Source organism: Rhinolophus sinicus, linkage group LG04 (assembly GCF_036562045.2).
Source record: "Rhinolophus sinicus isolate RSC01 linkage group LG04, ASM3656204v1, whole genome shotgun sequence".
NCBI lineage: Eukaryota > Metazoa > Chordata > Mammalia > Chiroptera > Rhinolophidae > Rhinolophus > Rhinolophus sinicus.
In genome coordinates this window covers 853,500-866,505 of record NC_133754.1, presented here as the reverse complement: position 1 = coordinate 866,505, position 13,006 = coordinate 853,500, and the positions used below count along the sequence as shown (strand labels likewise).

Genomic DNA, 13,006 nt, shown 5'->3' with positions numbered 1-13,006 from the left:
ACGGAAAATGATTAAGGGATTTGATGTTCAAGTTAGGCATCAGAGCACTGCTCGCTATAAGCACCACCTCACCCAAAGATGCTAGCAGGTAGGGGAGAGAACACATTCAAAATAAACAGAGACCGTGTCTAAAACCTACAAGAGACTGTGACCCAACAGAAAACACCAAAGAAAAATATACAAGAAAGGTAAGTCGGTGGCCAAAGTGAGTGGTTAACATATCAAAAGGGGTTCCAATCCCATAAATTGGCAAAGAAATGGAAAGTAAAACAAGAGACACTGCCCTCCCATCCAGTGGTCAGAAATGGGAAAGTTGCACAAAACCAAGTGCTGGTGAGGACGCGGGGGATGCGTGAGCTCTGCGCTGATGGGGAGGTCCCCAGCCCTGCCATGGAGGTGCGACCTGGCTCCGAGTGGCGTATGAAGGCCCTGGGCACGTCCCAGAGGTCCCTGAGCGCTCGTCTAGGGCCTACGACTGCTCATGGAATGGGAGCCTCAGGGCTCACCGCAGGAGGACGGTGCAGGGAGAAGGGGCGGTTCTACATGGCCACACGGGCGTCCGCAGTCTGTCTGTGGAGGCAGAGCTGATCCGTGGGGTGCGTCCCCAGGAGGGCGGACGGAGAGTAGGCCTGGATGCTGGTGCAGCCAAGGGCACCCTGCCCAGAATGACGGTCTCTACCACAGCTGGTACAGACCGAGCTGGCCGCACTGGCAAGCCTGTGTCACAGTCACAGCTCGGCTGGCCTAAGTCACCATCTTCCTGCAGAATTTTACACACGTGCCACCAGAGCTGGAGAAGGTGGCCAGGAGGGTCTGAAGCACTGTCTCTGGCCTCTGCGTCGGAGCCTGGGCGCGAGGGGCAGGAAGACACCCTTCATGTAAGGACTGATGACGCACCCAGTGCAGAGATGGACACAGGAGGACACAGCGCGCGTTTGTGCAGGAGCCTCCTCGGGATGGCAGGTCCATGGAGCTCGCGACATGTGTCTACTGGATCGTGGCTCGTGGCCTCAGCTGAGGCTCCCATCAATTGCAACACGTGGTTTTAAACAGTCTCCTTTCTCAGATACAACTGATCCACTGATCCACTGTGTCCATTAAAAGGGGCACGTTTCTCTTTCCACGTACTTGATACTTTCACACTATTACCTTTGAAAAGTAATACCTCACGTCAGGCACTGAGAATTTGAGTTTTTAGAAGATGTTTAATATTTTCTAGAATTATATTTTGGGAAGTTTCCATTTCTGTAACTCTCTTTATACAACGCAATCACATTTGTGCAATGTAAAAACCAATGAGTGTGGGAAACACAGAAAAGGAATGGTGGCCCCTTTAATAAAGTGAGTCTTTAAATATATGGCTGCCTACAAAATAAGCTTTTGAGGAAAAAACCGCTGTGGACGTGGCGTGGCAGCACTAGGCTGGTCACTGGACCTGACCCTGAGTGTGAGCGTGTCCATTCTTCGCGTCAGGACACTGTAGAACCACAGGCATATGAGCATGGACGGGGAGAAATGAGGTAAGGAACCCACAGAGGGACACTCACAGGTACACCGCAGGAAGGGGTCGTCCGCCAGGACAAGCACTCAGTGTGGTGACAGGTCAAAGGGTGAGTGAGAGTCCTGCCAGGTCCTTCCCACTGATTTTAGAATCCACACTAGTTTAGCCTTTTGAGTTCACTGCCAGTCAAATTCTCAAGTCAGGACATTGTATGTACACGTAGCATTTCCTCCTAGGATGACCCTCAGTGTGACCTCCCGGGAGACTGGCACACCTGGTTTCCCAGGTGCTGGCCAGGTACTGTGTTTTCCCGAAAATAAGACCCAGCCAGACCATCAGCTCTAATGCGTCTTTTAAATCAAAAATTAATATAAGACCCGGTATTATATTACATTATATTATATTATATTATATTATATTATATTATATTATATTATATTATATTATATATTATATGAGACCGGGTCTTATATTAATTTTTGCTCCAAAAGACGCATTAGAGCTGATGGTCCAGCAAGGTCTTATTTTCGGGGAAACACGGTAGCTGCAAAGCCCCCGAGAGGCAGAGTCAGCCTTAACTCCATTGGGTTGGGCCTGATGCCAGCTGAGGGGTCCGGTGGCACCCCCAGGGCGCACAGGCTGGCCACCAGGAGAGGAGGACGTGCTTCCAGGCGACAGGAGAGGGGGCTGTGCCAGGGGACAGAAGGCCTCAGAAGGCCCCAGAGCAGGAGCGAGATGAAGTCCTCCAAGAGAGGAGGACGTGAAGGTGCTGCCTGGCTCAGAAGGAGAAATCAGCCAGGCCCGTGCCCACGTCCCGCCCGACTCTGGGACCCGTGGGTGGCGGGTGCTTTGCTCTGTGCCCAGGCAGCCCAGAGCTCAGGGCTGATGCTCAGAAGATACAGAGGCGGTTGTTGAATGACTGAATGACCAACCAAGCCCCACTGAGCCCAACTAGAAGTCTCCCGCAGCCCTGACTGCACACACAGGGACAGATGCTGAACAATTCCCTTTGAGCTCCTGGGTCTTCCTGCTGCTGGTGAGACAGAAGAGAACTCATTGCAAATTGCTTTTTACATGTCATCATCTTTACTAGCGGAGTCTGTGAACAAATTGGAAAACACTGAGGTTTCTGGAAAGTGAGACATTTGGCCACAGTAAAGTCGCTTGTTGAGGTGCCACTGTCACAGTGGATGACACCTCTGCAGAGCACTTTCTGATCCACACTAAAAGAGGGTTTACCGTCAGTTTCCCCATTTTACAGGTGGGGAAACCAAGGCACTGGGAAGTGTGAGTGACTTGCTTGTGGCCTGGGCGTGACCTCCTACACGTGATCGCCACACGACAGGCTAACCTTCCGGTTCACAGGTGACGCTGGGCATCGCCGACTGCTCTTGGCTGAGGGCAAAGAACTCCTTTCATTTCCGATTCCTGAATTACACTGAGCCCTGACTGCAGCAGTGGACAGTAGACAGCCGTGGGCCACCCCTGGGGAGCAGACAGGTCACCTCCCTGAGGTGAGTGCGGGCTGTCGCGGCGCTCACTGGGCAGTTCCAGCACCTAGAACAGAACCTGGCACTTAATAGGTGCTCAGTCACCTTTGCTGAGCGAATGCTCCAGTGGGTCCCACTTGGAGAAGGTCTCAAGGCACAAGGAAATTCTCAGCCCCTGGGTCCCGAGGGAACAGGTCCACTCCACACGGGGCCGCACAACTCTCTGGGGTCACTCACCCCTGGGCCCAAGTCAGGGGGTGCTGCCCGAGTCAGGGGGTGCTGCCCGAGTCAGGGGGCTGCCTGGTGCAGCGGGGACTGACTGATGCAGGGAGGGTGTCCTCATGGAGGGTACCTGCCGTGGGACCACCGGGGTCGCACCCAAACCCAGCAGCAGTGTCCAGGTCACTCACGCCAGCACCCAGCGTAGGGACACCGGCCACCAGCAAAGTGGGGAACCCAAGAAAGGGCCTTAACGTCCCTCGTTTATGGTCTCTGAAGAATTGAGCACCATGAACTCTTCTTTATAAAAATAATTTGTCTGAAGAAGTTTTAAACAAGCGTCCTTTCTCACTGGACAAGAATATTAGACTTACGTGACTTTTTCCTGCATCCTTCCTTTGCCCTAATTTTTGTTTTATGAGTCATCACCTCAGTCTGAGAAGCCCATGTGTTTCGTGGTATTACATCTAATTGGAAACATGCCAAAGTCCAGGAAAATCATTCTGATTTACTATCAAAATCCGAAAACTCAGCAGGGAAAAAAGTTAAAGCTATGGGAAAACTCAGATTTAATTATATTTTTGCAGAAGAAAATGCTGTGAAAGAAACTATGGAAAATAGTAAGTTCAGGTCAGTGAGCTTCTGTCTACACCCTTTGCCTAAGAATATTTCTTTAGCAGCCTTCCTCCCCCATGAATAAATAAAGATTTTAGGAGGAAAAGAAATCATTTTTTAAAGAACCCTTACAAACGAACAATGACGCTGGGTCCACGTTCGTGCTGAGTGCAAACTGTGAGATGTTCGGGTCCACAGATTGTTACTCAGACTTTGCACTCACAGAGGCTAAATGCATACGCGGAGAAGGTGTGCTGGGTATCAGAACTATGACAGTCCACCACCTGCAGGACAGAGGATGGGGGACGAACGGAGAGGGCAGAGGCATCAAGACCACCTAGGAAGTATTCAGACCCCTGACTCGGAACTTGTCGCTGGAAGGGCCCTCAGGGACAGACAGGGAGACCCCGGCCAGCAGGTAGGCTAGACCCTCCCCAGCCCCCCAGGTGAGCCCACCTCTCACGAGAGGACCCCTCAGCTGGTGTGCTGCTGCTGCTGCTATGGAAAAGACAACAATGGCGATACAGATTTCAGGAGCACGGGATTTATTTTCCAATGATTTATTTTATCTTGGCATAAACGGACATACACACAAGTCTGACAGCATCTGTGCCCAGGATGGAAAAACTGAAGCGTTGATAAGTACACTGGTTGTACAACAGCATGAGCGCCTGAGCCGCGCCTGACCAGGTTGGTTTACTGGTAATAAGTATGTTTAGAGCTTTGGAAAGCTTTGGAGGACTTAATCTCACATGAGAACACATCAGCCTTTGACTTTAGTTCATCTCAAACCAAGTCATTAAGCACGGTGAAAGCACCTGCCGAGAGCTGGCGCTGCGTGGCCCAGGCACCTTCCTGGGTGTGCAGGAGTTTACAGGACACTGCTACCGACGTATATTCAGGCGCCACTAACGCACAGGCACATTTCCATTTTCATCTCTTATTATCTTCTCATGAATAACATTGCAGACGAAAAGGGAAATTACGAACATTGATTTTTTTTTTAAATGCCAAAATAAAACATTCTGTAACCCAGCGAAGTGCCTAAACGAGACCGAACATAAGACAGCAGTGTGTCACAGTCACTGCACCGAGCTGTTACCACTGACGGCGTCCTGAAACCACCTCGGCTCCAGCAAGCAGCGGAGGACTGCAGAAACGGCCCATCTCAGAATCTTGTACAGGAAGTTACCCAAGAGACCAGCACATTAGCCCGCTGCCACCAGAATTACCAAAGTGACAGGAGAAATTAACAGAAATGGAGCCAACGATTCATTTTCTTTAAGTATTTACGATTCATTTTCTTAAGTATTTGTAGTAAAGCTCATACAGGTAAAAGTTGCAACCAAGTAGCACAGGAATTTTGCAGCATACAGTCTCCTAAAGGAAAAGAAACAGGTGTCGCCACAGACTCGGAAATCAAATCACCGAGTTCCAAACGCAGCTCCGTAAAGCGTCGAGTCAGCAGCAGCACTGGGGTTGTTCCCAAGACCAGGAATAAAAACAGGAAGAAAACAAAAACGTATGAAACCCATTCCCTTGGCTTCCACTTGAACCTTGACTGACACTACAAGTCACTGCTTGCCAACAAACGAAAATGCCACGCTGTCCTGGATCCCAGTCCTGGATCTCGTCCCCTTGCATGAGAATCATGGATGGACGTCCTAAATACATTAGCTTCATGTGACAACTGACCAAACAGCAGAAGTCGCTCTGCACCGTTTTTCAAAAGAGCGTTGGATACAGACTAAGGATACTGCCAGAGGCAAGGCTCCCCTCCCCTCCAGCCGCCTCCAGTTAACTATCTTGGAGCGGGTGGCTCTCCCGTTCCTTTAACTGCTGTGAGCCTGTGGTCCCATGCCCCAGGGACTGCCCCCAAAAGCAAGACAACTGGTCCTCATGGCCTGCTGGGTCCTCTAGTCTTTGCTTTACGTGATGCTACTAGTTGGAAATATGACATACAATGTTCTATAGCCTTTCGTTGACCCTTTAGGTGTCCTCGTGTATTTCACTTGACAAATCCCTGGGACTCTGAGGCCACAGAAAGCAATGCTATGTCTAGTGCAGGCACTCCTTTATCAAATTAATCACAAAATAATATGTGAAAAGTCCACCTGGGCACGTCACTGTGTGGCTGCCCACTTCTGACACCCGGCACCTCTGTGGGAGCGACTTGGCTCTGGAAGCCCAATGTCAGCGTTTTGTTTTTAAATGGTAAACATCAAAGGCATGATTTCTCAAGTTAAGTCACAGTGATAACATTTTATAGTCTGATATTTAAAGAATAAAAATATTAGCCTGGTTCCACTTCATATAAAAGTTTTAGACTAAATAGCAAAATTCCAGACAAATGTGTACAGCGCTATGAAGCGTCCATTGCTTTAAAAAGAGCATCGTTTGTTTCCTTTCGCGCTAACTTTTCTTCTTACCACCGTTTCTAGCACAGTCCTATAAACAGCCGACACAGTCAGGCACTAGGGGTCTGTTCTTCTTTCCTAAGCTGATCACCCAGCTGCCAAGATACCTGCTGAGCTTGTGAGCAAGCGCACAAGTCACCCTGACCCCTCTAACTGAAACCATAAGTAATTCCATTTCTCTGGCACATGCGCAAGAGTCAAGCTGATCATTTCTAAACAGACTTAGCTGATTACTTTCACAACCAACCACAGACTCTTTAAAAAGCCTAACCTATGTCCCATTTACCCACTGCTTGCTACAGAGACATAACTTCTACCACTGGATTCACAAGTAAGTATCAGTAAGTAATCTACACAGGATTTCATCTGACTACGTTCCGGTAACTTTCAACATGGACTCTTCCTCTTATGATCAAACACTGGACTGCATTCAGAATCCAAATCAGCTGTCTTGTTTATGAGCACTTATTTTATCCTTGGACTATAAATAAATAGGAAATCCTGTCATGCAGGGTGTCTGCTCCCGCTCTCCACATAAGAACGCAGGATATGGTGAGGCCAAAAAGGAACACCCACGGAGCCATAGATAGGGGTGTCACACCACTATAGTCTCGCTGGCGGCTGGTTTAGAGACATAGGAAGCAGGAGCCACACAATTCACAACCTGCCGTCCGCTTCTCTGCCAACCAACCTCACCTGCTAACTGCAATCCGTGCTTGCTAGCTCAGCCACGGCAGTTATATCAGTGACCACTGGCTAATGGGTAACAGTTGCTGGCCATCTACTACCCGAGCCAGCACCTTCCCACGTGAGGCCGAGAGCCTGGAAACTGCTCTCTGGGACTCTGTTCCACACACTAACTGTACATATTTGAAAAGTAAAATGTTGTAACAAGTGAGGAAGGATGAACTGATTTGTTTTTAATCCTTGTGCCCTACCAAAGTAGTGAGTTTCATGTTAATTCTATTATGGTATTTTGGAATTCACAATTTACAAACTGTGGTTTACCTACTAACCTGCCGTTTGTACATGTTATTTCCCCTCAGTGCTCACTGTCACTCTGCTTCGTGTTCTTAGAATGGTGTTTTCCAAATTGAGTTCCCCTCATCAGAACCACGTAACACATATTTAAAACATCCTAAGTTGTGGGTTCAAAAGGTTCCTGCGTGTTTGTCTTCAGAACTGTCTAAAAGAAATGATTTTAACCTTGTTGAGTCCATGATAAAATGAGAGTGGTTGAGCGTATTTCATGGCTATCGAGGGGTAACATGGACAAGCACCCTTAGCAGTCAGCTTTTCCTCTCCAAGACAAGCCCTTTGGTACACATTTACTCACCCAAGCTTTAAAATGCAAATACTACTACATCATTACTGTAACATGAATGTAATTATTACCATACTTTAACTTGAAAATGTTAAACCCATTTCATTTGAACAGTGAGCTGGAGCTGCTCTTCCAGGGTGTGGGGGTTTGACCTCACCTGTGGTGCCGGTGGGATGGCAGAGGGAACACGCCAAAGCTTACTGGACAGGAGATATTGGTAATCAAAGGTTTTCCTGTGAATGCTGATTACATGTGGAGTTGAGCCAACCAAAACTTAAGCACATGGTGGCAAGAATTTTTTAACTAAGTTAGAAAGAGTTTAAGATCTTTGTTTGAGGGTCATTTTAAACCACAAGCCAAAACACGTGGGCCTGTTTTCAGTGGTTCTGCTAACAGAGTTCACAGGGGCCTACTTTACGTTCCCTCCTCATGGTGCTGTAAGCAAAGGTACCCCAAAATCCCAAGTCTGGCCGCCTGTCCACTCCACTCGGGCGCCAGTGTACCCCTGGTACATCGTGGGAACCCCCCACAAACCCTGGGCCGTGAATACAGCTTAGGTACATCGTGAATACACAACAGTGCACCGAGTGCACCCTGGTCCGCCCACCCACCCTGAAGTATCATCTTTTGACGCCATTTCCTTCTCCTTCGGGTATCCTGTGTCTTACCTGTAAGGCTACCTATTTGCACTGCCCTACATCTTACACATGACCCCATTAAGCAAAGCGAAGCAAAAGGAACGCGCAAGAGGGAAGCGGACCTTAAACAGCATTGCAAAAAGTCTTGGGGGCCCCGCAACAAGCTTCTAACTTCCAAACGTTTAAATGAGCTGGTAGCCAGCGGCTTACCCCACGACTCTCCCCTCCTCCACTCCCTTCGCCCCCTCTTCCCAGGGGAAACCTCGGCCCAAGAGGCCTTCCTGGACCCAGGGCTGCCGAGGGAGACGCCCAGGTGACCCCAGCCCGCCCTACGCAGCGCCCTCCTCGCCTTTGTCCGGTTTCTCGGGCAGGTTGAGCACGAAGGGAAACAGCGCACCCCGAACGTCCAAAGGGGCGCCCAGCGACTCAGGCTCGAAGCTGCCACCCGGGCTCGAGTCCGCGCCGGGCTCGCCGTCCTGCGGGGGCACGAAGCGCCAGGTGCCCGCGCGGCTCACGCAGTAGATGCTGCCGTCCAGCGCCGCGCAGCGGAAGGGCTGCAGGCCGGACGGCGCGCCCGGGGGCCGCAGGTGCGAGGCGCAGCGGCTCCACTGCTTGGCCAGGCAGTGGTAGCGGAACACGCTGACCCCGCCCGCTGGCCCCGCCGCCTGTGCGTCGCCGCGGCCCCCGCTCAGGTCAAAGCGGTAGATGAAGCCGTCCAGCGCCACCATGTCAGCCGAGCGCTCGCGGCTGCTGCTGCATGGACACTCCTGCCACTCGTCGCGCCGCGGATCGTACTTGAGCAGGCGGTAGAAGAGAGAGCCCCCCGACACGTAGATCTCGCCGTTGCAGGTGGTGGCCTCATGCGCCACGGCGAAGGCGCCCCGGGGCAGCGGGGCCACGGCAGCCCAGCGGTCGGCGCGTGGGTCGTAGCGCTCCACGCTGAGCAGACACTCACCGCCCACGGCATACAGGTGGCCGTCCAGGGCCAGCAGCTGCAGCTGGGAACGCGCCTGGCGCAGCGGCCGCACGGTGTTCCAGCGGTCGGTGGCCGGGTTGTAGCAGAAGACCTGGTCCGAGGGGCGCGCGCGGCCGTCGGGGCCCGCGGGCGCCACGCCGCCGGCCACGAAGAGGTAGTTGTAGAGCACGCACAGGGCGCAGCCCCGCGCCGGCGCGCCCTCGGGCAGCCGCGTCAGCTCGCGCCACTCGCCCGCCGCCTCGTGCCAGCAGTAGACGGCGGCTTCGCCGCGGCCCTCCGCGTCCCCCGACGGGCTCTGCGGGCGACTGCCCGCGCGCTCCCCCGCCGGCCCCAGCACGGCGGCCAGCAGGCGGGCCCGGCCAGCGCGCAGGCGGCGGCGCAGCAGCAGGTCGCGCTCAGCGCCCGACAGGCGCCCGAACACGGCGGGCTCGCGCAGCACCTCCAGGTAGTGGTCGCTCATGAAGCGGTAGGCGGCGTCGCGCAGCTCGGCCAGCCGCTGCCGCTTGGCCGCGCTCAGCACCTCCAGGCAGTTGGCCAGGCTCAGCTGCGGCGCCACGGCGTCGGTGGCGCGCTGCGCGGCGCACGGCAGCTGCAGGCGGCGCGCGCCGGCCACCACCTCGGCCACGTTGTCGGGCCGCACGCCCGCCATGCGCCCGCTGTACGCGTAGGCCAGCAGCAGCCGCAGCGCCGCCCAGCCCACACCCGTCACCCGCAGCACGTCCCGCGATGCGCGCGCGCGGAAGTAGTCGCTGCGCGCCGCCAGCACCGCCTTGTGCGCCCGCAGCCGGCGGCCGGATACCTCGATAACCAGGTCGGGCTCCCCGTGCGCCGGCCCGACGCCGGGAGGAAGAGGCGCGGAGTCCCCGGACTCCTCGGGGGACGCGGGTTCTTCCGGGAACGCGGGCTCATCGGGGGAGGCGGCGCCCGCGCTGCCGACCTCCCACTGCTTCTCCACCACCCGCTGGCCGTTGCGACACGAGGGCGGGGAGGCCGCTGCGCCCTCCACGGAGGAGGCACGGGACTGCGGCGGGGAGTCGTCCCCAGAGCTGAAGCAGAGGGACGCGCTGAGGCTGCAGGGTGTCTGCGCCGGGGACGCGGCGCCCTCCCCCACGGCCGCATCCGGCGTCTGCAGGCTGCCCTCTCCCGGAGCCTCTGGCGCGCCGCCGCGGGCCCCTGCCTGGCCGCACGCTCCCTGCGCAAAGGCGCCCCCGGGCTCGGGGCTGCGGCCACAGTCGTCCCCCGGGTAGAGGACGCAGGGGGCCACCGGGTTCTCCATGGCAGCGCTGCCTCTCGCGGCCGCGCGCGCCCCGCCTCCGGCTCAGCAGACCACCATGACCCCGGGCCGCTCAAGGTCGAGGTTCCTCTGGGGCTTTGGGCCTCACACTCTTCCTGGCGCGCGATCAGATTTCACTTGTGTCCACACGCTGGCTTTTGCTCACACGCCGCGCCCCTGTCGCCCCTCCGACTCTCTTCTCCCGCAAAGAGGGTGTGTGGCTCCAGATGCGCTCTCCGAGGAACCTGTGAACCTGGTAACATTACCTTGGCTCGCCATGTGCCAAAGTCTGTGCGGCTCGGGCAGGATGCTGCAGTCAGATACAGGACAGTCCTGCGGCCATGGCCCTGCTCACCTATGGTTCCTAATCTGCAGGACTGGCTGTCAGGCGCAGCTGACAAACGAGGGCTCGCCCTCGCTTTCTGAGTCAGTCTTTATTATTTGACATTCCATCACATCACTGCCCCCGAAAACCAACAGATCTGAGACTGGTGTCAAACTTTGTAACCTTGATTTTAAACTGTTTGTTTTGTTTTTAAAGATCCAGCCCAGGAAGCTTTCTTTCTCTTGTGACTCCCACTTGTCATTCAGCGTTAGGCAAGCGCAGAGTACGTGTGCGGTCCGGCATCAGCAGCCCTCAGGAGGCGGCTGTGTCCTCGCCATCCACCTGGGGGCGAGTCCATACCTCACTTGCCAGGTGGGCGTTGGAAAAACAGTCACTGCGCTGCACGCATCACAAAGGCCTCCCCCACTTATCAGTCAGGAGCATCTCTGTGCGACTTCCTTTGCTGGAACATGTTTCCATATCATCCCGCCACGCTCTCCTTGTTCCTGTTTGTAGGAGAAAGAGAGAGGGTGTTTGAGTTTGTTTTTCTCAGGGCTGTGTCAGTGGCATCCGCCACACTTCCCTCTGCTGACCTTCAGGCCACAGAAGTCAGACAAAGGGGGCGGGGGACTGGCTTTTCCTGCTGGACAGTTCAGTTATCGAATATACAGTATAAATGAGGGATTTTAAAAGTGCCTCTTGCTCTTCCTCCCCTGATTTTGAGACCTATTGACAGTAAACTCACTTCGGGCAATGGGCCTTGAGGACAGTGGGCTCAACCGTGTGACACTGTGGGTTTGTGGGCCGAAAACAGTTAAATATCAACAGTTTACTATTTTCAACCCGTTGAAATGTACCATATGTAAAATTAACAATTTTTAGGGAGAAAGCATGGCAGCTAGTTTTGTTAACGTGTGGCTGGTTTCCTGCACTCTCAACCAGTCAAATATTTCCAATTCAGTTACAACAAGTATTTGGAGACAGGTGCTGAGGACACGTCTGTGCAGGTGGCCTGAGGTTCCCACTCCGATGCCTGTTTGAACTGTTGGAATTCTTGGAGTCGGTCTGGAAGACCTCAGAAAAGCAACTCTCCAAAAAGCCCACGTGCAGCTAAAGAAAAGCCAATGAAACAAAAACAGAAATCCCTGGAAGGCAGATGTGAGCACTGCAGATGAATTATAAAATAATGAAGCATCTGTCCTAAATTGGCAAAACCTCAAGAAGCCTCCCTAGCCTGAAAGGGGGGCTTAGCGGTCTTAGAGTGGATGTGAGGGGACTGCATTGTATTCCAGCCTCTGAAGAAGAGTTTGAGGACAAGAAACACCCCGACACACCTCAGGCTGACGGTTGTTATACAGCATGTGCTTGCCTCTCAGATGTCCTAGAATGACACTTAACCTCAACATCTCTGATCCTCTACTTACCACACTTCATACTGTCACCCAGTCCCTGTAAGTGCTCAGGGTTGAGAGTGCGTGTGCACCTGTGTATTTATCTGCTTGCCCTGCACTTCCTGTCACTTACTAAAATGCATTCCCACTATTCCCAGAAGTGTCTTCAAGTTGTAGAGTTGGAGATTCAAGCCATTCAATTTTCTCCCCCCCCACCACCCCCGTCCCCGACACATGTGACAGTAACTTTCTGGCATATCCGGATGTGCGAGCACTGTCCTAGGATGCAGGGTGAGATGTTGAGAGTAATCTGAGCTCTGCCCCAGGGCCGCAGGGGGCGGGGGGCGGAGGGGTGCTAAGCAGACAGAACAGGGCTGTTTATTCAGCTGTGCCGGCAGCAGTGTGATGCCACCTCTGTCCCCTCCTGCTTCCTGGTGGCGCTGTGTCCACTGGCATGGAAAAGGACTCCAGCCCATGGAGACGGAATGTGATGACGAGCTGGAAGCCTGCAGAGATTGTATCAGCAAGTTCACGGGCATTTCCCCAAGGACCCGAGAGATGCTTTTTCAGTCAGCGGTGCCAGTCAAGGCGTTAGGCAAAGTCTGAGACACACTGACCCATCTGACCCCAAACACATACGAGCCTTACTGCCTGCAGTCGAGTCAGAGGACCGCTCTCATCTGGCTCCTCCTTTTCACACTTCTATACAACACAGACCTTAGAGCTCAGAAAACACCGTTTTTCCTTTTTTTGGCCTGGGAAAGGGTTCCCACAATCCCAGTTCTTTGGCGTGACTCTCACTAGAATGTGCAGGAGCCTCAGCCCTAAGATGAGCTT

General features: G+C 53.6%; 1 protein-coding gene across 11 annotated transcripts in view; it reads right to left on the bottom strand.

The window, feature by feature from the left end:
- Nucleotides 1-4,369: 4,369 nt before the first annotated feature.
- The window catches only part of KBTBD11 (kelch repeat and BTB domain containing 11), a 31,624-nt gene continuing 22,987 nt past the window's right edge, over nt 4,370-13,006 (bottom strand). For all 11 annotated transcript variants that reach the window (XM_074329280.1, XM_074329276.1, XM_074329283.1 and 8 more), the window contains exon 2: nt 4,370-11,284. In XM_074329280.1, the coding sequence (XP_074185381.1) occupies nt 8,534-10,456 (1,923 nt within the window). In that variant the 5' untranslated portion in view covers nt 10,457-11,284 and the 3' untranslated portion in view covers nt 4,370-8,533. The remainder of the gene's footprint in view (nt 11,285-13,006) is intronic.